At 41.6% G+C, this 23415-nt stretch overlaps 1 protein-coding gene across 2 annotated transcripts in view; it reads right to left on the reverse strand.

Annotated features, from left to right (window-relative positions):
* Znrf2 (zinc and ring finger 2) overlaps positions 1–20496 on the reverse strand; it is an 82420-nt gene extending 61924 nt beyond the window's left edge. For both annotated transcript variants that reach the window (XM_048339541.1, XM_048339542.1), the window contains exon 1: positions 20073–20496. In XM_048339541.1, the coding sequence (XP_048195498.1) occupies positions 20073–20496 (424 nt within the window). The remainder of the gene's footprint in view (positions 1–20072) is intronic.
* Between the last annotated feature and the right edge of the window lie 2919 nt (positions 20497–23415).

Consider the following 23415-nt stretch of genomic DNA (forward strand, 5'->3'; position numbering starts at 1 on the left):
ACTGAATGTTGATGTGAAGCTTATTAATTCATTGCATTACTTCTGAGTATGTTTGAAATTTTCTAATACTTTTAGAAAATTCTCAGTCAATTTAAGTCAACTCCTTTAGTAAATTTGAAAAAGCAAAATTAAGCTGTTGTTAAAAAAAGAAACGAGGGGGCTGGGGATATAGCCTAGTGGCAAGAGTGCCTGCCTCGGATACACGAGGCTCTAGGTTCGATTCCCCAGCACCACATATACAGAAAACGGCCAGAAGCGGCGCTGTGGCTCAAGTGGCAGAGTGCTAGCCTTGAGCGGGAAGAAGCCAGGGACAGTGCTCAGGCCCTGAGTCCAAGGCCCAGGACTGGCCAAAAAAAAAAAAAAAAGAAACGAGGGGGGCTGGGGATATAGCCTAGTGGCAAGAGTGCCTGCCTCAGATACACGAGGCCCTAGGTTAGAGTGCCTGCCTCAGATACACGAGGCCCTAGGTTCGATTCCCCAGCACCACATATACAGAAAACGGCCAGAAGTGGTGCTGTGGCTCAAGTGGCAGAGTGCTAGCCTTGAGCGGGAAGAAGCCAGGGACAGTGCTCAGGCCCTGAGTCCTAGGCCCAGGACTGGCCAAAAAAAAAAAAAAAAAAAAAAAGAAACGAGGAAAAGATTCAAATTCTAATTTTAAAAGTTTAAAATAAACTTTGACAATACTAAGCATAGAGGATAAAGAGGAACAGCAGACTCTCAAGTACGATCAGTGTTAAGTAAAAGTTGATACAACCCCAATGAGAACACCATTTGACAATAATAGTAAGCTGCAAATCCACTGTGGGTATACATCTCAAAGCAAAATGAAGCAAGCTTCATCTTGAGAAGGTTGTTTCAGTTTCCTGGTCCTCATGCCTAAATTATGACAAGATGAATTTGCATTCTTAACAAATTCTCACAGAAAAACAATACAAATGTTATTGAAAGCCACACTTTCAGTAATACTACCTTAAAGAAATTTGTGAGCAAGTGTACCAGTATATATTAAAAAATATTTACCCAGAAGCAGTATATTTAGAAGCAAAATTATATAAATTCTGATGGGCTCAAAGAAGAGGGTAATATAGGCTCTTAAGCCAAGAGCAGGGAACCATTTTTCTGCTAAAAGCAACATTATCTGAGGACCATATAAAATTAGCAATTCAGGCAGATAGACCATAGGCAGCCAACAAGAAGTATACACAGTTGTCTGTCTCATCATATGTCAAATAATTTTGTGGGCCTTACACAGCCTGACAGGGGTGAGGACAGTTGGAGTATATAGCAGTTGCTATACATTCAATAAATCTTGCAAACTTAATATTAGGAGCAGCAAATCAAGACCTATAATACAGTGTAATTCCAGCTAGGTGCGGGTGGTTCAAGTCTGTAATTGTAGCTACTCGGGAGGCTGAGATCTGATGATCATAGTTCAAAAAGCCAGCCCAGGCAGGAAAGTTCATGCGACTAATCAGGTAAGTTCATGTTACTAATCCCCAAGTAACCAGGAAAAAAGACAGAAATGGGGGTGTGGCATAATTGGTAGAGGGATAGCCTGGAGTTAAAAAAACAAAACAAAACAAAAAAACAAAAAAAAAATGCACAGTGTACAGGGCCTTAAAGTCAATCCCCAGTACTGGCACAAAGAAAAGAAGAAGACTATAATCCCATTCAAATTAAGAGGGCAAAATTGAACATGCTATTCAAATTGCATATACAAACAATATAATAAATAAAAGCAAATAAATATCATAAATGTAAAGACTACCAGGCAATGGTAGGTGATGCCTGTAAATCCTAGCCACTCAGGAGGCTGAGATCTGAAGATTGAGGTTTGAGGCCAATCAGGACAGGAAAGTCTGTGAATTAACCACTCAAGAACTGGAAGTGGGAAGTGCAACAACCTTGAACATTAAATAAAGCATAGTGATAACGCCCAGGCTCTGAGTCCAAGATCAAAGACAAAAAAACAAAAAACAAAAACAAAAACAAAACCCCCAGAAAACTTGAAAAAGTAAAGATTAAGGCTACTCTGAGAGATCCTTCCTTCCTTCTTTTTTTTTTTTTTCCCAGTCCTGTGCCTTGAACTCAGGGCCTGAGCACTGTCTCTGGCTTTTTTTGTTTTGTTTTGGTTTGGTTTTTTGTCCAGTCCTGGGTCTTGGACTCAGGGCCTGAGCACTGTCCCTGGCTTCTTTCGGCTCAAGGATAGCACTCTGCCACTTGGGCCACAGCGCCACTTCTGGCCGTTTTCTATATATGTGGTGCTGGGGAATGGAACCCAGGGCTTCATGTATGTGAGGCAAGCACTCTTGCCACTAGGCCATATTCCCAGCCCCTCTGGCTTCTTTTTGCTCAAGGCTAGCACTCTGCCACTTGAGTCACAGCGCCAGTTCTGGCCATTTTCTATCTATGTGGTGCTAAGGAATGGAACCCAGGGCTTCACGTATGTGAGGCAAGCACTCTTGTCACTAGGCCATATTCCCAGCCCCAGAAGAGAGCTTCATAGTCACAAAGATAGAGGAAGTTTTCTGAGGTGCAGACAATGTTCTATTTCCACCTGTATTAAATTGCTACACAGCTATTCACTTTGAAACTATTTTCTTGTCTTACATAGGCATGTAACTAAAAAAGCCTTAATGACATCATATTTGATTGGTAGATTTCTACTGAATTGGTTTCCCAATGTTCACTATTGAAGGTTTTTTTTTGTGTGTGTGTATGTGCCTGCCACTTCTAGAGCTTAAAATGTAGGCCTAGGCACTGTCTCTGAGCTTTGTCTACAGCTCCACTTCCAGCAATTTGTGTGTGTGTGTGTGTGTGTGTGTGTGTTTAATTGGAGGTAAGAGTCTTATGTCTCACAGACTTTCCTGCCCTGGCTGGCTCTAAACCCCAATCCTCAGATCTCAGCCTTCTGACTTGCTAGGAATTCAGGCCTGAGACACTGGAGCACCTGGCCACTAATTAAGTTTTTATCACTAAATTTAGTCCCATTCTCTTCATCAATTTCTTTTCAATTATATTTCATAACCTAAGTTTAAAGAATATATTAGGCTTGGTTTGGGGCTGGGAATATGGCCTAGTGGCAAGAGTGCCTGCCTCGTATACATGAGGCCCTGGGTTCCATTCCCCAGCACCACATATACAGAAAATGGCCAGAAGTGGCGCTGCGGCTCAAGTGGCAGAGTGCTAGCCTTGAGCAAAAAGAAGCCAGGGACAGTATTCAGGCCCTGAGTCCAAGCCCCAGGACTGGCCAAAAAAAAAAAAAGAAATATTAAGAATATATTAGGCTTGGTTATAAATGCAGATCTCATTAAATGAAAAGAAAGTTGGATGGTAACAGTGCAATGATAAATCCTGAAAATAATTTTTTTTCATTTTAAATCCTTAAAACCACAACAAAAAACACCCAAAACAAAACCTTAAAAGCCTCCAGTATCTTGAAATTTGAAACAAAATAATGGGACACAGAAATAGGAAATTTAAGAGATAATAGTCAGCGGTTTGAGTGAATTTGGGCTCAATCTATAATTCTGCTCGAAGATTATTACCACCAATTACACTTTCAATGGATACAGAACATTGTCCAGAATCTGGCTGGAAATATTTGTAAAAATTCCAGATGGTACAGAAAAAAGTACCAAAGGTGTGAGAAAACTTTTCTACTTCCCACTCCAACTTCTCTACCCCTCACTCTACTCCCCCCAAAAGGGAAGATCCATGAAAAGTATCATTATGAAACACACAAACAATGGATGCCATGTGACATGCAAGGACAGGAGGACCCCAGAACTAAAGTTTTATCAGTCTACATACACAAGGCAACAATGAGAACCTAGGAACCACAGACATTGCCTGGAGTTTGTACAAAGTTTTCATCAAAATAGGTGAGAGTAAAAAAATTCTCACTAGATCAAAAACTTTGTAAATCTTACTTAAATACTTACCACTGAATTACTGGTTCCAGAAGAATAAGAGGTAGCAGAGTAGAAAATTTTAAAAAAAGAAAAAGAAAACCCAATCAATACTAAGTATAAGAAGTGACAAATCTAGAAGCTCAGAATAAAATAGCAAACAGAAAATGTAAGGCTAGGTAGCCAGCTTTTTAGCAGTATAGACACGTAGGCTCTGAATGCTTCTTTTTGCTTTATTTCTCCTGTATTCATGTGAATATAGAACTATTTAACAGCTATTCCAAAAGCAGACTTGGGAAGGCAAAGAAGGGAAGGCCTGTAATTGTAAATATAGCAGGTTCTGCTAAATTACTATTAGAGGGCTTAAGAATCATTTTATAACTAAATTCTATAGCATATGGGCTACACTATTTTCAGAAAATCATGTCTACACATATTCATCAATACAGCTAAAAAAATAGCTGTTTAACATTTAAGTGAGAAAAATAAATGGTTTTATTATTTGCTGGATAGCTGAGGGGAGGCAGAAAGGCTTAGTCAACCTGTAGGTAGGAGAACATATTATTTTGATAATAAGGATGTTCATTCACATTTGCAAAGCTTTACTATGAACTAACACTTTGCCAAATGTTATATCATTTCATCTAATTTTCAAAAACACTGTGAGAGGTTGGTATTATCATTTTAATATTATGTGCTGACATGATGCCACAGGTGGAAAATCACATTTCATGTGACACATCACAAAATGTGGATACATTAAAAAATACCAAATAAAATAACCTTGAGCCAGTAATGGTGACATATGATTATAATCTCAATAGAAGAGAGAATAAGGCAAAATGACTGAGTATTCCAAGCCAGGGAGATCCTGCTTCAAAAATAGATAAATAAGGGCTGGGGATATGGCCTAGTGGCAAGAGTGCCTGCCTCGGATATACGAGGCCCTAGGTTCAATTCCCCAGCACCACATATACAGAAAAACGGCCAGAAGCGGCGCTGTGGCTCAAGTGGCAGAGTGCTAGCCTTGAGTGGGAAGAAGCCAGGGACAGTGCTCAGGCCCTGAGTCCAAGGCCCAGGACTGGCCAAAAAAAAAAAAAAAAAAAAAAAAAAGATAAATAAAACATGGATATCCTAGTATCTCCAAATTTCCAAAACACACTGGTCCCAAGCATTTCAAATTAAAGGCATTCAACTTATAAAGGATATAATGAGTTTTGAATACTTACAACTTTTAGTTTTTGTTTTAAATATAATCTGCCCCCCCCCCACATATAGGGATTTGAACTCACTAGTTTGTGCTTGCTCAGCACTTGACCCACAATTCCAACCTAGCTTTTTCTTAGTTACTTCAAGATGGAGTTTCTTAGACTTTAACGCCTGAACAGGCTTCAAATCTCAATCTTCCATATCTGTGCCTCCTGAGTTGCTAAGATTATAGGTATGAGCCAGTGCTCTGGGTGTGTGTTTTCTTCAGCCTGGAGCTTGAACTCAAGGCCTCAGGGCTGTTCCTGAGCCTTTCTGTGCTCAAGGCTAGTGCCCTACCACTTGAACCACAGCACCATTTCTGGCTCTTTTGAGTAGTTAATTGGATAACCGTGATCCTCAGATCTCAGCCTCCTGAGAAGCTAGGATTACAGGCGTGAGCTACCAGTGATAGCTGTAGTAGCTGCCTTACTAAAGTCTAAAAATTCTATCAATTCCAAGCAGAGCTGTTCTGGCACACTATCAGTATGCAATTCTTTTAATTGAACCTCATCCTTTTTCACTTATCATTTTTCTATTTTTGTTGCATTTGTAAGTCTTATTTCCTCAATTTGATGTCTTAATTTCTTCTAAGAGTATAAATCTTTCCACTCCTTCTGTTCAAACAAGGCCCAACTTAATAATAAACTTGGTAGCATCTGTTCATATTTTTTATCAGTCCGCCCAGGGAAATAAAAGCAATGACCAGTTGAATTTGCTGCAAATAAAATTCCTTTTGCCTATTCTCTCAAAATGACAGTTTTTGCCTGACATGCATCTTTTTAAGGTTTTGTACAATTTACCTTTATACCAGTACCATTATACTACTTGGGATATGTTATTATTTTTCTGCTGACAAAGTGTTATCATATTACTACTTTAGTTTGAATTTTCCTGGAAGAAAATCTGGAAAAATCTATTGAATTTAATAATATAGAAAGCTGTTCTAAGGTTATACTGAAATAGGTACTTCCATACATACTAAATAAAAACAATTCAAAATTTTGGATTAAAAAACAAATCGTATCTGGGTGCCAGTGGCTCATGCATGTAATTCTAGCTACTCAGAAGGCTTGAGATTTGAGGATCACTGTTAGAAGCCAGCCATGGCAGAAAGTCCCTGAGACTCTTTATCTCCAATAAGCTACTCGGAAAAAGCCAGAAGTAGTGCTGTGTGTGGCTCAAGTGGTAGAGCTCAGGAACATTACTCAGGTCCTGTGTTCAAAACCCAAGACTGACTCTCCCCTACGCCCCCCCCCCAAAAAAAAGTCTTAAAGTGGCAAGAAATTACAAATTCTTAGTCTAGAAAAGAGAAGACGAGAAACCTTTATGGGTGAAGTGAATTGTTAGTCAAAGGCTTTTTGCCTTAAGTAGAATGCCTTCAAAGTGTTGCAACCATCAGGATATAGAAAAAAGGCCCCATGCTACAACTACCACCGCTATCCAGGCAAATTCAGGGAAAATTTATTCAAAGCTGACAGTTGACAGGGAAAATCACCAGGAGAATTTGGAACTACCAGTAAGTAAGAGTACCTGCGGGCTTTTGTATTCTGAAATCATAATTCTTACTAGTTTTAAAACCACTGAGCTAATGCTTCCGTACTTGGTCATCCTCCAGAATCATGTGGAGATCTATTAAAGCATAGTCTGCTGCTGCCCCCTCTCTGCCACTATGATTTCAGTAAATCCAGGGTGGGTCCAATAATCTTTGTAACAAGCTGCCAGCTAATGCTGATGCTACTCATCTCTGGGACTACACTGTACCAGAACCACTAACGTACTGATACAAATAGCTGAGGCTTCTAGGAAAACATTTTACAATGAGGACCAGCACTGCAGATCAGAAGTTCATAAATGGTGCTGGGACAAATGGCTTTTAACATGGAAAAAATGAAGACTGGATCCTATACCTATTACAAAAACAATATACAAAAATACACCATACACAAAAATCAACTCCAGGAGGATTAAATTCTTAACAACAAATGCTGTCATTATTATTTGAAGAGTACTTGAAGGAAAATACTTAAAGAACAGAAAAAGTGAAAAGTATGTTGAATATCAGACTATGTCCATAAGTGTCCACTGGAAATGATATACTTGAGATTTGCTTTAAAATATCTCGGAAAAAAGGGGGAATAATACAAGTATGCCAAACAACTTGATTAATAATAAATGTGTAGATGTAGATAAATGTTTCCTATATAATTTCACTACCTTGTAAGCAAAAAATAAGCACTTAACCCACAGAAGACACCTGGAACATACATAATAAGAAAAATGCAAAATACACAAAGACTCATGAACCATTTAAAAAAAAAGATACAGACTCAAGTGGAAGAGCATCAGCCTTGAGTGAAAAAGCCAACTAAGAGCCCAAGGCCTTGAGTTCCGGCCCCAGTAAAGACACAAAAAACAAACAATTACCCTTCAACCCAGAATCCCCATTGGCAATTTATCCTATATAGATAACAATGTATGAACAAGGAATTTTGTTTGCGGTAGCAAATACTGATAAATAATTATAAGTGATAATTTGGCCAACATCTCTACTATGGAATACCATGTAGTCATTAAAAAACAATTTATCGGGGCTAGGAATATGGCCTAGTGGCAAGAGTGCTTGCCTCATATACATGAAGCCCTGGGTTTGATTCCTCAGCACCACATATGTAGAAAAGGCCAAAAGTGGTGCTGTGGCTCAAGTGGCAGAGTGCTAGCCTTGAGCAAAATGAAGCCAGGGACAGTGCTCAGGCCTTGAGTCCAAGCCCCAGGACTGGCCAAAAAACAAACAAACAAACAAACAAAAACAAACAATTTATCATATAGCCATTAAATAGAATTACAAAGCCAGACATCAGTGGTTCACCCATGTTAACCTAGCTACTCAGTAGACTGTGGTCTGAGGGTCACGGTTCAAAACTAGCCCAGGTAGGACTTCCATCAAAGTCTTATCTCCACTAAAAAGTACAATAACAGGGGCCCAGAGTACAAGGACAGGGCTCAGGCCCTGAGTTCAAGCCCTAGTACTGGCAAAAAAAAAAAAAAAAAGTACCAAAACAAAGTGGAACTCAAGTGGTAGTGCTAGCCTTGAGCATAAGTGCTCAGGGTTAGCACCCAGACACAAAGTTCAAGCCCCAGGACAGGGGGCGGGAGGGATATATATATATATATTTTTTTTTCTACTAGAGAACTTTTGACAATATTTTAGGTGAGAAAAATATGATGCTGACACATTATCTATAATAAAATCATATTTCTATTTAAAAAACCCCTATGTATTTGTATACTCTTATATCCACAGACAGACTACACAAAGGATCAAGTTCATCTGGCAGGTAGATAGAAGAAAACCAAAATGCAATTGTGTATGTGCAATGTGTGTAAAGAAATATGCTGAAGGGTCATCAAATTCAGTAGTATTTGTCCTAGGGAACAGATTTTCAGGCAATTTTCATTTACAGGCTACTTCAAGATTTTATAATAGTATAAATTTTGTGGTTAGCAAACAACAAGATTAAGATACTGTCAAAGTATTTTTGGGGGCTGTAGAATAGGTAACATCAATGCAGATACAGCCCTGGGTAATCAGTTTATACAGTAGATCACAGCAAGCTGTGTGTTGCACCATTCCTGAGTAACTTCTGTAACGTGTGTGACAAATCTGTGCTCCTCACAAGTGATCTGCACACAAATTTCTGAAATGCAGCTTGTTTCTGTGCATGAGTTACGTTTTGAGAGTCTGTATTTCTAAACTGTCTTCAAATGAAGGTAACACCATTTGATTCATTTGATCTTGATTAGTAAAGTAGTGAGCACTTGGAATGTGCAGGCCCTGTATATATGGTTATCATTTCATCCTTATTACAACCTTTTAGAAGAGAAATAGGTATTACTATTTCCACCAACAAGTTACTCAGTTGAAGCCCATAGGAGTAGCAGAAAAATACATACGAAGGAAATAAAGCTGCCAAGGGTAATTTGGTTAATAAAACATCTCCCCTTGGGGGCTGGGAATATAGCCTAGTGGCAAGAGTACTTGCCTGGTATACGTGAAGCCCTAGTTTTAATTCCTTAGCACCACATATATAGAAAAGACCAGAAGTGGCGCTGTGGCTCAAGTGGCAGAGTGCTAGCCTTGAGCAAAAAGAAGCCAGGGACAGTTCACAGGCCCTGAGTTCAAGCCCCAGGAGTGGCAAAAATAAAAATAAATAAACCTCCCCAATCTAGGCTCTTTTCATGAGCAATCTAATTATTTCCTACTTTTGTCCTTGAATCAGAATCTTGCTATGTAGCTCTGGCTGATCTTGAACTCAGACTCCCAAGTGCTGGGATTACTTATAGGCCTGTGCCACCATACCTGGCTTTTCCACTTTTAATACATCTTCTTTGGGGGGAAAACATTAAGATCAGAGTCTATCAGGAAAGTTCTAAGAGCTTACACCTCAAGGCAAATAAAACCTGAGTCATGTGAGGCAGAAAGCAAGAGTTGGAGAAGTAACAGCAACTTTTTGGAAATGCAAATTCTCAAATCTCATTCTAAATTTGACAGAAACACTAGAAGAGGCCCCAACCTGATAGTCATGATCATTAAAGTTAGAAGGATGACATTGTTCAAGATGCAGTGTATTCATAAACTGACATTTTGAATTGAAACCACTTTATATCACTAAAATTTTTATTTTTTTTAAGTTTGAGAGCACTAGAATACCAAAGAAACATGAGAATGAGAGAGTGAGAGAGGGAAAAGAGAAGGGAAAGAGGAATCAAGTGACTGTACAATTAATATGGGAAATACTGGATTCAAGTGAGTTAGCCAAATTACAGAATTTTAATAGGTTATAAATTTGCTTGGCTACAGAAAGCTTCTTTCTGGGGGGATTCTAATAATAGACCAGTGGTCTACAACATGAACTTGCAGTGGTATCATCCCAGATGGATTTTGTTCCTTGGAGCTTGATAGTTTTAGTGGACAAAACTGGACTCAGGCAAGAACTGACTATAAATGTGAGGCCTGAACCGGGAGAGCAAGGAAGGGATGACACTGTCCAAAAAGAAATATACTCTTTACCTGACTTATGTAACTGTATCACCTTTATAACAATAAAAAAATAAAAAGCAAAAAATTATCTGAGGCTTGGAAGTATTAGCAGTATTAGAAGTATTAGACCTTCTTGTCTTTGTGTGTACATACATATACAAGTGGAAACAAAATTATGAAAATGAAACATACCATTTTTATCATTTCTTTTTGCTTTGTTTTGTCAATATTGGGTTTGAACTCAAAAGCTCAAGCACTAGAGGCAGGGTTTTTTCTATTTGAGTCACACTGCTCAGCGATGTAATTATTTCTTTTCAATGTTCTATACATTATAGCACACCTGCTTAAGGGTTATTAACAGTTTTTCTTCATCTTTACATTCCAATACCATACAATTGCAGCACTGATTTGACAGAGCAACCAAAAAGCCAGATAGGCAGACTGTGTGACACTTAGATACTCATGTTTCCTCCAGGCTCAATTTTAAGTGAGCTAAACCCCATAAAAGAATAGCTAAGGGCTGGGAATGTGGCTTGGTGGTAGAGTGCTTGCCTAGCATGCATCAAGCCCTGGGTTCAATTCCTCAGTACCACATAAGCCAGAAGTGGTGCTGTGGCTCAAAGTGTTAAGAGTGCTAGCCTTCAGCAAACGAAGCTCAAGGACAGTTATCAGCCCTGAGTTCAAGCCCCAAAACTGAAGAAAAAAAAAAAGTTAAGGAAGGTCTGTACTATGTTTGCTTGTCATAATCCTGTCTCACATTCATATGCAGAATTATGAACATTTTTTTCCAGCCCTTACCACACAATTTTTTAAAGTGAACAGATAGTAAAAGAACAAATAAATTTGGTGAGGTGGTAGATCATTTGGTCTGAATGGATCTTTTTTTTTTTTTTAATGGAGAAAACTTGTCAGACCTCTCAAATTCCTCTAGCACACACCTGACTCAGGATAAAAATTGCTTTCTGAACATAAAAAAGAATGAAGATGACAAAACTAGTTTATTACTCGTGGGGGAGGGGAGTAAAACAACTTCCTTCCAAGAATAAGTAGTAGCATGCCTTCTGCCAGCTTCCTTTTGATTCTTTTTGTACTAGCCTACAAAAAGACACACTTCTCTATACTATTTTTTTCATATATTTTTGTTCTATTGGGGTTTTGTGTCCATGTGTGTGCCAATGTTCAGGCTTGAACTCAGAGCCTGGACACCATCCTTTAGCTTTTTTCACCAAAAGCCCGTACTCTACTATTTGAGCCACAGTTCCACTTCTGGCTTTTTGGTAATGCTCACAGACTTTCCTGGCTGGGCTGACTTTGAGCTGCAATCCTCAGATCTCAGCTTCCTCAATAGCTAGGATTACAGACATAAACCACCAGCGCCAGCATTTTTTTTAAAAAGATGGGCTGGCCTTGGCCCATGATTCTCTCATATCCACCTCCTGTTTAGCTGAGATTATAGGCATCAGCCACCATGCTCAGCTGGAAGTGGGTTTTGAATTCAGGGCTTTGCACTTATTAAGCAGAAAAGCATTCTACCACTTGAGCAACCTTCAGTCTGTATCCTACAAGTAATCACCTTTTGGGGGTCTATTATCACCTACAATTGTATATTTAAATCCAAACATGGATTTAAAAAACATCTTTTTTATAATCCATCAAGGACAATGAAGACACAACACATGTAAAATGAAAGTCATAAAGCTAGACATCAAAGTAGAATTGCTCTTACTATCAGTGTCTCTTCTAAAAACAGTACATAAAAAGTTAAGTGTAGCTAACCCAGGTCCCAGATTATTTTAAGGGCTTTCAGTCAATCTACTGTTTTCCAGCTTTCAAATAAGCATTCTCTTCCCCACAGATACTTAGGAAATCCAGGCCTTCCCCTGATGAAGACCAGAAGACCAAAGCAGCAACTTCTCCTGCCCAACCATCTCTGGAGCTTAGAGTTGGTATATAGTCTGTCATCTCACATCACAGTCATTAAGACTCCCTTTTTTTCTGGTCTTAAGTGTCAGCCCAGCTATTTTTCAGATCACAATAAGTTGTACACAAAACACAGTATCTTTAACTCATTTGTATTTCCTGAGTTTCTATAGGAAAACAAAAAGGCATACTACAGAAAGAAAACTATACACCTATCCAATGATTACCTAATTTTGAAAAAGAAATGGGTTTTTTTTGCCAGTCCTGGGGCTTGGACTCAGGGCCTGACCACTGTCCCTGGCTTCTTTTTGCTCAAGGCTAGCACTCTGCCACTTGAGTCATAGTACCACTTCTGGCTTTTTGTTTATGTGGTGCTGAGGAACTGAACCTAGGGCTTCATTCATGCTAGGCAAACACTCTACCACTAAGCCACATTCCCAGCCTGAAAATTATTTTAAGTTAAAAACTCATCGGTCTGTATCTTTGTTCAACCACGCTTCTACATTCTTTGGACAAGTGGAATTTTCTTCCATATAGAAGCACCGAAACACTGGCCCTAAAAATAAAGTTCCCCGAACTTTGTTCTTTCTCTGAGGATTTGCAATTTGCAAATAAATCAACTACTGTGCTGCTGCAGTAAATCCTACCTAAAATATTCAATATCATCCAAAAGCTCTTCTAATCAGGTAATTTTAAATGATACATAAAGCCAAAATTGCATGTGAAATTTTACCTAAATTGGTCTAAGATGTATTATCCTTGAGTCTACAGTTAAACATGTTGGATTCTTCTTAGTTTAGTGCTCACAAATTAGTGTACAGTGTTTCTACACAGTGACTGGTATAGGGGTAGTCAAAAGTTATACTGTAGCAGGCAGAATGGCCTCCCCAAAATCCTTCTGTGCTAATTCTTGGAACCATTTTAGGTTACAAAAGAAAGAGTAATTAAGGCGGCAGATGGAATTAGTTTGCTTAATCAGTTGCTCTTAAAATAGATTATCCTAGATTATCTGCATAAACCTAATGCAATCACAAGGGTCCTTAAAATGTAGAAAAGTCTAGCAGAGTAGCTAAAGCCAATGGCAGTGTGAAAAAACACTTGGCCCAATGTTGTTATCATGAAGACTGTAGACAGGGCCATTAGCCAAAGAAATTCAGGTGGCCTCTAGAAGCAGGACAGAGTAAGCAAACAAGCCCTTCCCTGAAATCCCCAGAAGCAGCTCAACAATGCCTTCATTTTAGCTCAGGGAATCCACTGTAAGCTTCTCACCTCTAGCACTATGGTCATGTGGTCTGAAGCTATTCTGCTTGTGGTGACTTGTTATAAGCATCTGTAGGAAACAGCCATGGGGGGTGGGTGGGGGTGTAGGGGAGCTTTGATCAGGCACTATAAATCAAATTTCCTGAACTGGGCACTGGTGACTCACACCTGTAATCTTAGCTACTCAGGTTCAAAGATAAGCCATACAAGAAAGTCCACGAGTCTCCCATCTTCAATTAACGACCAAAAAGTTGGAAGTAGAGGTATGGATCAAGTGACAGCCTTGAGCTAAAAAGCTAAGGGACAATGCCCAGCCATGGATTTTAAGCTTCTAACCTCCCCCCCCCAAAAAAAAAATCCCTTAATCCTAGTCAGAATTGTACAGAGCTGAAGGCCTGGCACTAAAAAAGGATACTCATCCAGCTATGAATTCTATGGTGTCTCCTGGCCCGATCAGCACCCTGCTTTCAAGCCTGGCTACATAAAACAAACCTTGAACTCTATATAACCCTTCAATACCTGACCCAATTTTCTAAAGTCTTAAGTGTGTAAGGTCTACCCTTGGGAGGGCAGCATGCAGATGCTTCCCCGGCACCCCCCCCTTCCCCAATGCCGCCTGTGCCTAGTATCTGCATTACCTAGCACACCTGGAGGTAGTTACCTCCCCCTTTTCTGAGGTCACATCCAATCCATCTGTCCATACCTCCCACCCCTGCCCTAGATAGGGCAGGGTCTGACTGTGGTTCAGCCCTTCTCTTCAGCCATGCATCATCTTGGCCGCAGGCCAGCAGTTCAGAAATAAACTTTTCTCCCTGCCTCAATACCACACGGTATTCTCCTTTATTGGCTACATAAACCTTAAAAGTGCACATCACCTCTTCATGTACCCGACAACCTAGACATACTTAACTTTGCAACATATATTACCAAAATCCTAGGCTTTTGTGGAGTTGTGCTTTTCCTTCTAAAAATTTTCAAGCTTTCAAAATAGTTCAAATGTTATTTCCTCCATGCAGCAGGCTAACAGTGGAATGATTTCACTAAGCACTGTGTGTGTGTATGTGCGCGCATGTGTGTGTACTAGGGCTTGAACTCAAGGTGCTGCCCTGTCTCTGAGATTTTCTACTCAAAGTTTTAGTTTATAGCTCTACCATTTGAGCCATGCCTTCACATTTGGCCTTTTGGTGGTTAAAAGGAGAAAAGAATTTCTCACACTTTTCTGCCTGACCTGGCTCTGAACTATGATTCTCAGACCTAATATAGGTAGGATCACAATTGCCTGGTTTTCATTAAGCATTTGAATGTATTATTTACTAATAATTTGGGGGTAGATTCTTCCCCAGCTAAGTGAGTCTCTAGAGAATGATGTAATAACCCCAGCCAATACCTTGTAATATCACAAAGAACCTATCTAGGCTGTTTCCCAGCCTCTTGACCTCCCCAAATATGGGCAAATGTGTGCTGCTTTAAGCAAATTAAATTTCTAGCCATTTGTTAATGAACAATATAGAGCTGAAGATACTTCTAAACCCTTTGTCTACAGAAAGGGCTATGTTTTCTTCAATTTCTAAACATTTTAATGCAAAACTAGTAGATTACATGCAAAATTAAAAGGCTTACAGTTCAGGGCGGCATAGGTGGCTCATGTCTGTAATCTTAGCTACTCAGGAGGCTGAGATCTGAGGATCACAGTTCAAAGCCAGCCCACGCAGGGAAGCAGGGAAGTCCATGAGACTCTTATCTCCAATTAACCACCAGAAAACCAGAAGTGGCAGTGTGGCTCAAAATGGTAGAGCAGCCAGGAGTTGAAGAGCTCAGGGAGAGAGCCCAGGCCCAGAGTTCAAGCCCCATGACCAACAGAAAACAAAAACAAAACAAAAAGGCTTACAGTTCAATTAAATAATGCTTAGGAATATTTAAACAAGGAGGTAAATCTCAGAAAGTATTTTGCTACATAAAACAGTTCCTACATGTACCAATTTTGTATATATCCAATGTATGTCAGGGGGAAGGTAAGTGTTTTCAGTTTATGTCATTTTCCAACAAGCTTACTACAGCAACTTTTCTTACCAGTGTAAGATGAGAAAAGATGAATTATTTAATTAATGATTTGGAAGCCCAAGACAAGAACCTACTTGTCACCAAGTAAAACAACCAATTAGAAGAGTGGGAGTTTAGTAGACATATAAATCATCTGTTAAGAAAACAAGAGCTTTTCCACCCTCAGAGGAAGTATCTGGCTACTCAGGTCTCAGGTCAGATGAAGACTGCACAACTCAAAACATTTTACTTCCTCAGCCCACCTGCCATCTTGTAGTAATGATACTTCCAAAAAATTCCCAAAGCAGAAATTTCCATAACAGATACCATACTTTAGCACACACATATATGTATCCCATGTAGTCTTTTAAAGACAGAGACTACACACGAGAAACATTAATTACCAACATTCCTCTAAAGGAATGGCCAGGAAGAAGCAGACATTTCTCTTCTGTTACTCTACTCCTCATAAAACCCTCCAATCAAATAACAAGTATTCAGGAGTAGAGCAAATTATAATACCCCATTGGCACTTGATAGAAAAATTAATGACTGGGTGCAACTCAGTAATGATTTGAGAAAATCTAAGCCAGAAAACTTCACATCTGTGCTAAAAATTAAGATAGGATAAATCTTCCTAGAAACACATAGCTTATAAGTTACAGGGAGCACCTGAATTACATTTAAACTACTAAAGTCTCTTGGGCAAATCATCTAAGCAAGCTCAAAACAATTTGGAGCCAAAAGCAGCACATCACTACAGGCTGTGTTAAAATAATTCACTTACACTTTGACTCCTAGATGTATTAGACAAGTCCACATAGTTTTTCTAGAAAAAACCTCCACTTAACAACTGGCATACTTTTATAGTCTAATTTACCTCATCCTTGCTGCATCATGAAGGATTTTGCTACTCCCATCCATTACTTTTATAAATATTTACATAGTGGAAAAAAAACATAAAATAAAGCCAAGCAAATTCTAAGATACTGTATTAAGAATTAAATACTAAACTATACCTTTAAAGATCAGTTTTACTTGCTGAAATACTTTTAAGAAGAGAGCAAGAGATAAGGAAGAATGACAGAGGAGATAAGGTTGTCTGGGATTCTATACATGTGTGGAAATGTTGCAATGAACCATCTGGGAAGACTAATGTATGATAATAAAAATAAGTTTTAAAACAAAGGTGATGGATAATATTAGCAGTAATCATGACAGGGCTTCTGTTCAGTTAACAGTATTAAACCCTCTAGTCTGTAACACAAGGAAAAACCTACTTCATCTAAAATGCCTATTAAGATGCTAATCATATTCTGATGCCTAGGCACTCAATTCTAGAAAATTTGTTCAAACTGGGGGGTGGGGGCTGGGAATATGGCCTAGTGGTAAAGTGCTTGCCTCATATATATGAAGCCCTGGGGGTTTCAATTCCTCAGCACCACATATATAGAAAAAGCCGGAAGTGGCGCTGTAGTTCAAGTGGTAGAGTGCTAGCCTTGAGCAAAGAGAAGCCAGGGACAGTGTGCTCAGGCACTGAGTTCAAGCCCCAGGACTAGCAAAAAACAACAACAACAACAAAAAAAAAACAACACAGAAAATTTGTTCAAACTGAAATCTCAATTAAGCATCACTCTTTCAAGTCTCTAGAAGTAAGAATATATACAGGCCAGATGCCAGTGTAATCCTAACTACTCAAGAGGTTGAGATCTGAGGATTATAGTTCAAAGCCAGCTGGGGCAGGAAAGGCCATGAGACTCTTACCTCCAATTAGCTATTAGAAATTAGAAGTGGAGCTGTGGCTCAGAGTGGTAGAGAACTAACCTTGAGTGAAAGAGCTCCGGGACAGCACCCAGGTCCTGAGAGTTCAAGCCCCACAACGGACCAAGGGAAAAAACAAAACCGGATATATATAGCCAAAATATATGTCTAAGATAAATAAAAACAAAACCACTCCAGAAAACCTCATTTTTGCAATTCATTGATAGAACACTTAATGAATACATCTGCTAGACTCCTAAGATAAATACAAACAAAAAAGTACTGCTTAGGTCTTCATTTTCTACAAAAGATACTTTTCAATCTTATTAGGAAACAAATAAAATAACAGTTCCACAAAATCAAACAAATAAAATAACAGTTTTACAAAATCCCCTTAAGACTGTCCTCCCAGTTTTTTTGTTTTGTTTTGCCAGGCTTGACCTCAGGGCCTAGGCACTGTCCCAGAGCTTCTTTTGCTTAAGGCTAGCACTCTGCAGGGTTTTTCTTTTATGAAAAGGTACTGAGGAATCAAGTCCAGGGCTTCATGCATGCTAGGCAAGCACTTTAGCACTAAGCCACATTCCCAGGCCCTGGGAATTTTCTCAATTTTCAGATATAGTCCATCACATATGTCCATTTGTACAAGTTAGTAATGAACACATTAGTATTGCATTACATAATAAAAATGCAGCTGATGTGAAGTGTAATCAAATCTAAAGATCCTTCATCTAGTGCCCTAAGCTTCAGAATGATTAACACAATTTCACTGTATTCCTGAAAAATCCATCCACTGAAATAAAAGATGAAAATCTCATTAAGGCAATGCTACTAAGAGAGAAGTTTTTACTTAGGTCTATTCCATCTCTCTGTCTCAACAAGGATTTGAGGTCTTGCCATTGATCTAATGGCTTCATGTAAGTACTGGTAATTTTATTCAACTCTGTCCAGACTTTGTCAACTAAAGATTCTTACATAAGTCAGTGAGTGTTTTCTTAAAACAAAACTAGATTTATTCTAAATACAATAGAGAAAAAGCTAAATTCATGGCACATATGAACTTAGGATAGTAATGCTCAGCTCTCTACAGAGACAAGTTTCTCAGGTGACAGTCTTGTTCTAGGGCTACAGCAGTATGCACAAATCTAAGAACTTACATTTTTTAAAATATGCTTTACCTTCCAGCAATTTGCTTCCAGCAATTGTCTTCCTCACTTGCTAACTTACTATAAGAATAATGTGTCAACTATAATGTGTCCCTAGTCGAGAAAGGATATATTTTCTTTTAACAAAATAAAGCCAGGCAAATATAGTGACTCTTGTGAAAGAGAATTATCAGCCCTTAAAAATAGTACTTTAATTAAATGCCTAAAAAAATTACTATCACCTTTCTGTACACCACCTTTAAAATAACAAAAATAGTAATAGTAAATGCAGCAGTGGTACTCACTAGCCACCATGTTGAAAATGAACTATACAACTTGTGGGTGGGGATGGGAGAGGAGTGACATTGTCCAAAAAGAAATGTACTCTTTACCTGACATATAACTGCAACCCCTCTTACATTTTTGTAGTAACAGTAAAAATATGAAAATGTAATCCATGTATTAAACATTAACTATTAATTTAGCAAAGCTTTTCTTCCTATTCCCTCTAGCAACTTTTACATAGTCATACTTCTCATGATCATAACTGATAAAGGCAAACTTTCATTTTAGTATTTTAAAAACTACTTATTCTTGCACTAATGAACAATTCTTTGACAACTGCTTCACAGCATCATCCACTGTGTTGTGATCAAATCCCAATAAGGGCATCCTAGATTTTTCCTCAAAAACTGATTTTTTTAAGGTATCCAATTTTAGGAACCATCCATAATTTTACTTATATAGCAGAGATTCCTATAAAACAAGCCATTAAAACAAAGCAGCTAAAGTTGTTTTCCCTACTAAATGTGCAAAGCAGCATTAAAAAGATGAGAAAAACTAAATGCAACAAGCTTACACCAGTATGAACACTGATAAGATAGAACATCAGAACAATCACGTTGCTGAATACTCCACTTTGCCAACTCCTTACTCAAAGTTCTTAAATTTCTAAGCACATTAATAAAAGGGCCGTTAAAATGGAAGGATGTTTTTCTGTGCTAATTTGTGAGTGTATCTGCTAATCATATATATATATATATATATATATATACACAATGCAACAGTGGAATGTTCACCCTCTAAGTCTATTTCTCTCACAGAGAGATGGCTTCATACACCCTAGAACACAGAGGTCGAGGTCATTTTCCTTCTTACTCCTGTTTCTACCTAAAAACGCATCTTTTCTTACTAAAAATTTCCGTTTTTCTTGACTTCCGTCAACTGCTCTTCAAATGAACCCAGTCACTCACTTCACCTGTAGGCGGAGGGGTGGTCATTTTTATTTTTCCTTGAGGACCAGTGTTCGATTAAGGGCTCTGGTCCAAAATAAGCAGGGCGGGCATGAACTATTATGTAAAGCAGTTTGCTGTGGCTAAAACATTTTAGCACACCCTCCAAGGAGTGGACACCGGGAAGGTGAGGCTGTTGGCCGAGACTTTTGAACTGCAGCTACTTAAAATGCAGTGTTCAAGTGTTCCAGGGTCCACCTGAAACCTTTAACTTCTGTCCTTTACAGCAGCTCGACACCCAGTCCCCGACAAAGCACCTTAAGGAGCTCCTGGCTCCCTGGGTAGTGGCAGGCGACAGCAACCCAGGCGGTTTCCATGCCGGACAGGACAGAGCGCCCGCCGTGGGGCGCTGGCGGCAGCTCGGGGTGACACGCGCCCCGCCCGGGCCGGACGCGGCCGGCCGAAGAAGACCGGTAAAAATAAACGGGCTCCCGGGGCCACGTGCGGGGAGGGGCCGTACCTCCAAACATGTGCGGTGAGAGGTGCGCGGGAAGGGAGCCGATCACCAGGCGCTGCCCGCCAGGGCCCCCACCCGGCGGCCGGTCCTCCGGGCTGCTGTGCACCGAGTCCTGCGAACCGTAGGGGCCGCCGCCGCCGGGGATGCTCACCGAGGAGTGCGCGGCGCGGGCTCCCGCCGCCCCGCTGCCCGCTGCCCCGCCGAGGGAGCGGCTGCGCGGGGCCGCCGCCGCCGCGCCGCCCGAAGCGCCTGAGGACTGCGCGCCGGACTCCGGGGCCGGAAACCTGCCCGCAGCCCCGGCCCGAGCCCCGCCAGCGCCGCCCGCGGCCCCGTCGGCTCCTCCTCCGCTGCTGGAAGGCAGATCCGAGCCAGAGTAGGCGCGGGTGCGACTGTTAGCGGCGGCCGGGCCGCTCTGCTTGGCGCCCATGTCCGCCCTGCCCCGGGCCGGGCCCGCGCACCGCGCCCCGGGCGCCGCGAGGCGAGGACTGGAGCGGAGGGCAGGGCCGAGGCGTCACGGCCGGCACGAGGTGGTCTCGTACGTCCAGGCCGCCGGCTCGCGCCGGTGGCGGGCGGCGGCCTGGCGGGTTCCGGGAGGCCGCGGGCTCTGGGGGACCGGACGGGACGAGGTGCAAGAAGGGTGCCGGCCTGCGGGCGCCGCTCGCCGGTTCGCGGAGGCCGCTCTGGTGGCGGCCGGTTCAGGTGGCGACGCGGCGGCCACTCGTTCCGCTTCTGGGGCGCCGCGACGGGCTGCTGCCGCTCTCTTCTGCCGTCGCCGCCGCCGCCGCGCTGGGCGCCCCAGGCCTCGGCACCGCCTCCTCCCGGGCGGCCGCCGCCACCGCCGCCATCCTCAGGCTCCCTCGGCGGCTCGCGGGTGAGTGGGAGGCGCCCGCCCGGACTCCACCGGGGCCGCCTTCCCTCCTCCCCGAGCCACCGACTGTTAGAAACGGAGAAAGAGGACTCGGAGGGGCAGTGCGCGCTTCACTGCAACCGTCGCCGCGCTCAGCCGCGCAGGGGAGGGGCGGTGGGGACCTCGAACCGGAAGGCCAGGAGCGGCGCCGCGGCGGAGTGCGCCGGGGCCGGTGTGTTTGGGTCGCGCGCGGGGCCCACCCCCTCTCCTCGTGCAGCCCCACCTCTCCCTTCAGACCTCCCTTTGGATTGGCTCTCGCCCTGAGGGCCCCGCCCCCTCCCACGAGTCGGGCCGCCTCCTTCCCCTGGGCTGCCCTGTGGATTGACTCTTGCCCCCAGGGCTCCGCCCCCAACAAACGTAGTCCCGCCCATCGAGGTACCGTGGTGTGTTAGGTGCAACCACTCCGGCTCGTTGATAGACAGGTCGGTAGCCCCTGCGTGCTCTAGAGCTCACCTCCTCCGCTGCTGCGTAAATTGGAATGACAGCGTTCCTAGCGGCACCAATCAGAAGGCAGCCTCTCCTTTCACACGTGGCCTGGGACGCAAAAGGCTTGTCACTTCACTTTTTCCTGGCTGGGGGTTACACTGAAGCCTTTCAGTTTGGATGGGAGCGACTATGGTTGATGGTGACAGTGATTTTAAAAAAAATTCAGCAATTTGATAAAGGACACAGAACCAGACCAGGCACCGGTGACTCACGCTTATAATCCTAGCAGTCAAGATGAGAGCTGGTGATCGTGGTTCGAAACCAGCCCAGGCAAGAAAATCTGTGAGAATGTAACACCAAAAAAGCTGGAAGTGACATTGTCAAAAAAAAGAAAGAAAGAAAGAAAGAAACATACTCGTTATAATTGTAACCCCTCTGTACATCACCTTTATAATAACAATAAAAAATAAAACAATGGGCTGGGAATGTGGCCTAGCAGTAGAGTGCCCTGGGTTTGATTCCTCAGCACCACATAAACAGAAAAAACCAGAAGTGGCATTATGGCTCAAGTGGTAGAGTACTAGCCTTGAGCAAAAGGAAGCCAGGGACAGTACTCAGACCCCGAGTTCAAGCCCCAGGACTGGCAAAAAATAAATAAAATAAAACAAAAACCAGCCATTAAAATAAAAAAGCAAAAGTGGGGGCTGGGAATGCTGCTTAGTGGTAGAGTGCTTGCCTAGTGTACATGAAGCCCTCTGCACCACATAAAAAAGAAAAAGCCACAAGTTGAGATGTGGCTCAAGTGTTAAGAGTGCTAGCATTGAGCAAAAGGAAGCCAGGGACAGGGCTCAAAGCCCTGAGTTCAAGCCCCGGGACTGGCAAAAAGAAAAAAAGCCAAAGTGGAGCTGTGGCTCAAGTGATAAAGTGCCAGGCTGATCAAAAAAGCTCAGGAACAGCACCCAGGTTCTGAATTCAAGCCCCAGGATGGACACACACACACACACACACACACACACACACACACACACACAGATGAGATGCTGAAGCCTTGAAGCCACATTGATCTAAATTAGATTTATCCAGTAAAAGATTGTCCAGGGGCTGGGATGTAGCTCAGTGGCAAAGCACTTGGCTAGCAAGTGCAACGTCCTGGGTTCCATCCCCAGTACCAAAAGAAAGACCAACCACAAAAAAAAGATTGTCCAGGAAGCAAGAAAGAATTTAACATTGAAAATTAAAGTTGAAAGAATAATGGATCACCCAGCCTGACTCAAAATTTGAGGGGCAAAGAAAGGTTCACTTGATCTAAGACTTGATTTCTAGGCCTAACATCAACTTCTGTGTATATGGCAAATTACTCTACCTTTTTGGACTTAGTTTCCTTACCTGAAAGGTATTAATCCCTACAGCACCTGAAATCTAACAAAATTCTCAGTGAATTACTAAGTAAAGTATCTTGGCACAAGCAAAATCTAGAATGTAGAGAACCGCCCACTCTGACCCTGCTATCTTGAAAATGCCTGGAAAATAACAGCAAATGATGTTTTTGTACAAACTATAGAACTCAAAATGGGGCGAGGGGATGTGTTTGTAGTGAGCCAGTTACTAGTGAGGTGGGAGGATCATGTGGGCAATTAACCAGAAGGGAGAAGGGGGAGGGAGAAGAAGAGTAAGAAAGAGGGAATTGTAGATATACAATACATATTTGTATGATATATGTATTATATTTGTACAATATACAAATATATATGTACACACACAAAGCATTTATATAGAACATGTTTAGATGTGCTTCCATAAACACACTCCCTGTCAGTGGAGTCCCCACCCTATCTTCACCCCCCCCCAGTATTGATGATGTACTTCAACATTCCAGTGCTGTGCTTTATGATAATCCCTGCATAACTGAACATGTAGTTATTATTATTAGACTTCTTGCTTGTCACTCCTTGATAGAGTTCATGTCTCTACTCTCAGTGCCAAGCACAGTGCCTGGCAACTATGACATACAAT

This window comes from Perognathus longimembris, chromosome 2, assembly GCF_023159225.1.
Source record: "Perognathus longimembris pacificus isolate PPM17 chromosome 2, ASM2315922v1, whole genome shotgun sequence".
Classification (NCBI taxonomy): Eukaryota; Metazoa; Chordata; class Mammalia; order Rodentia; family Heteromyidae; genus Perognathus; species Perognathus longimembris.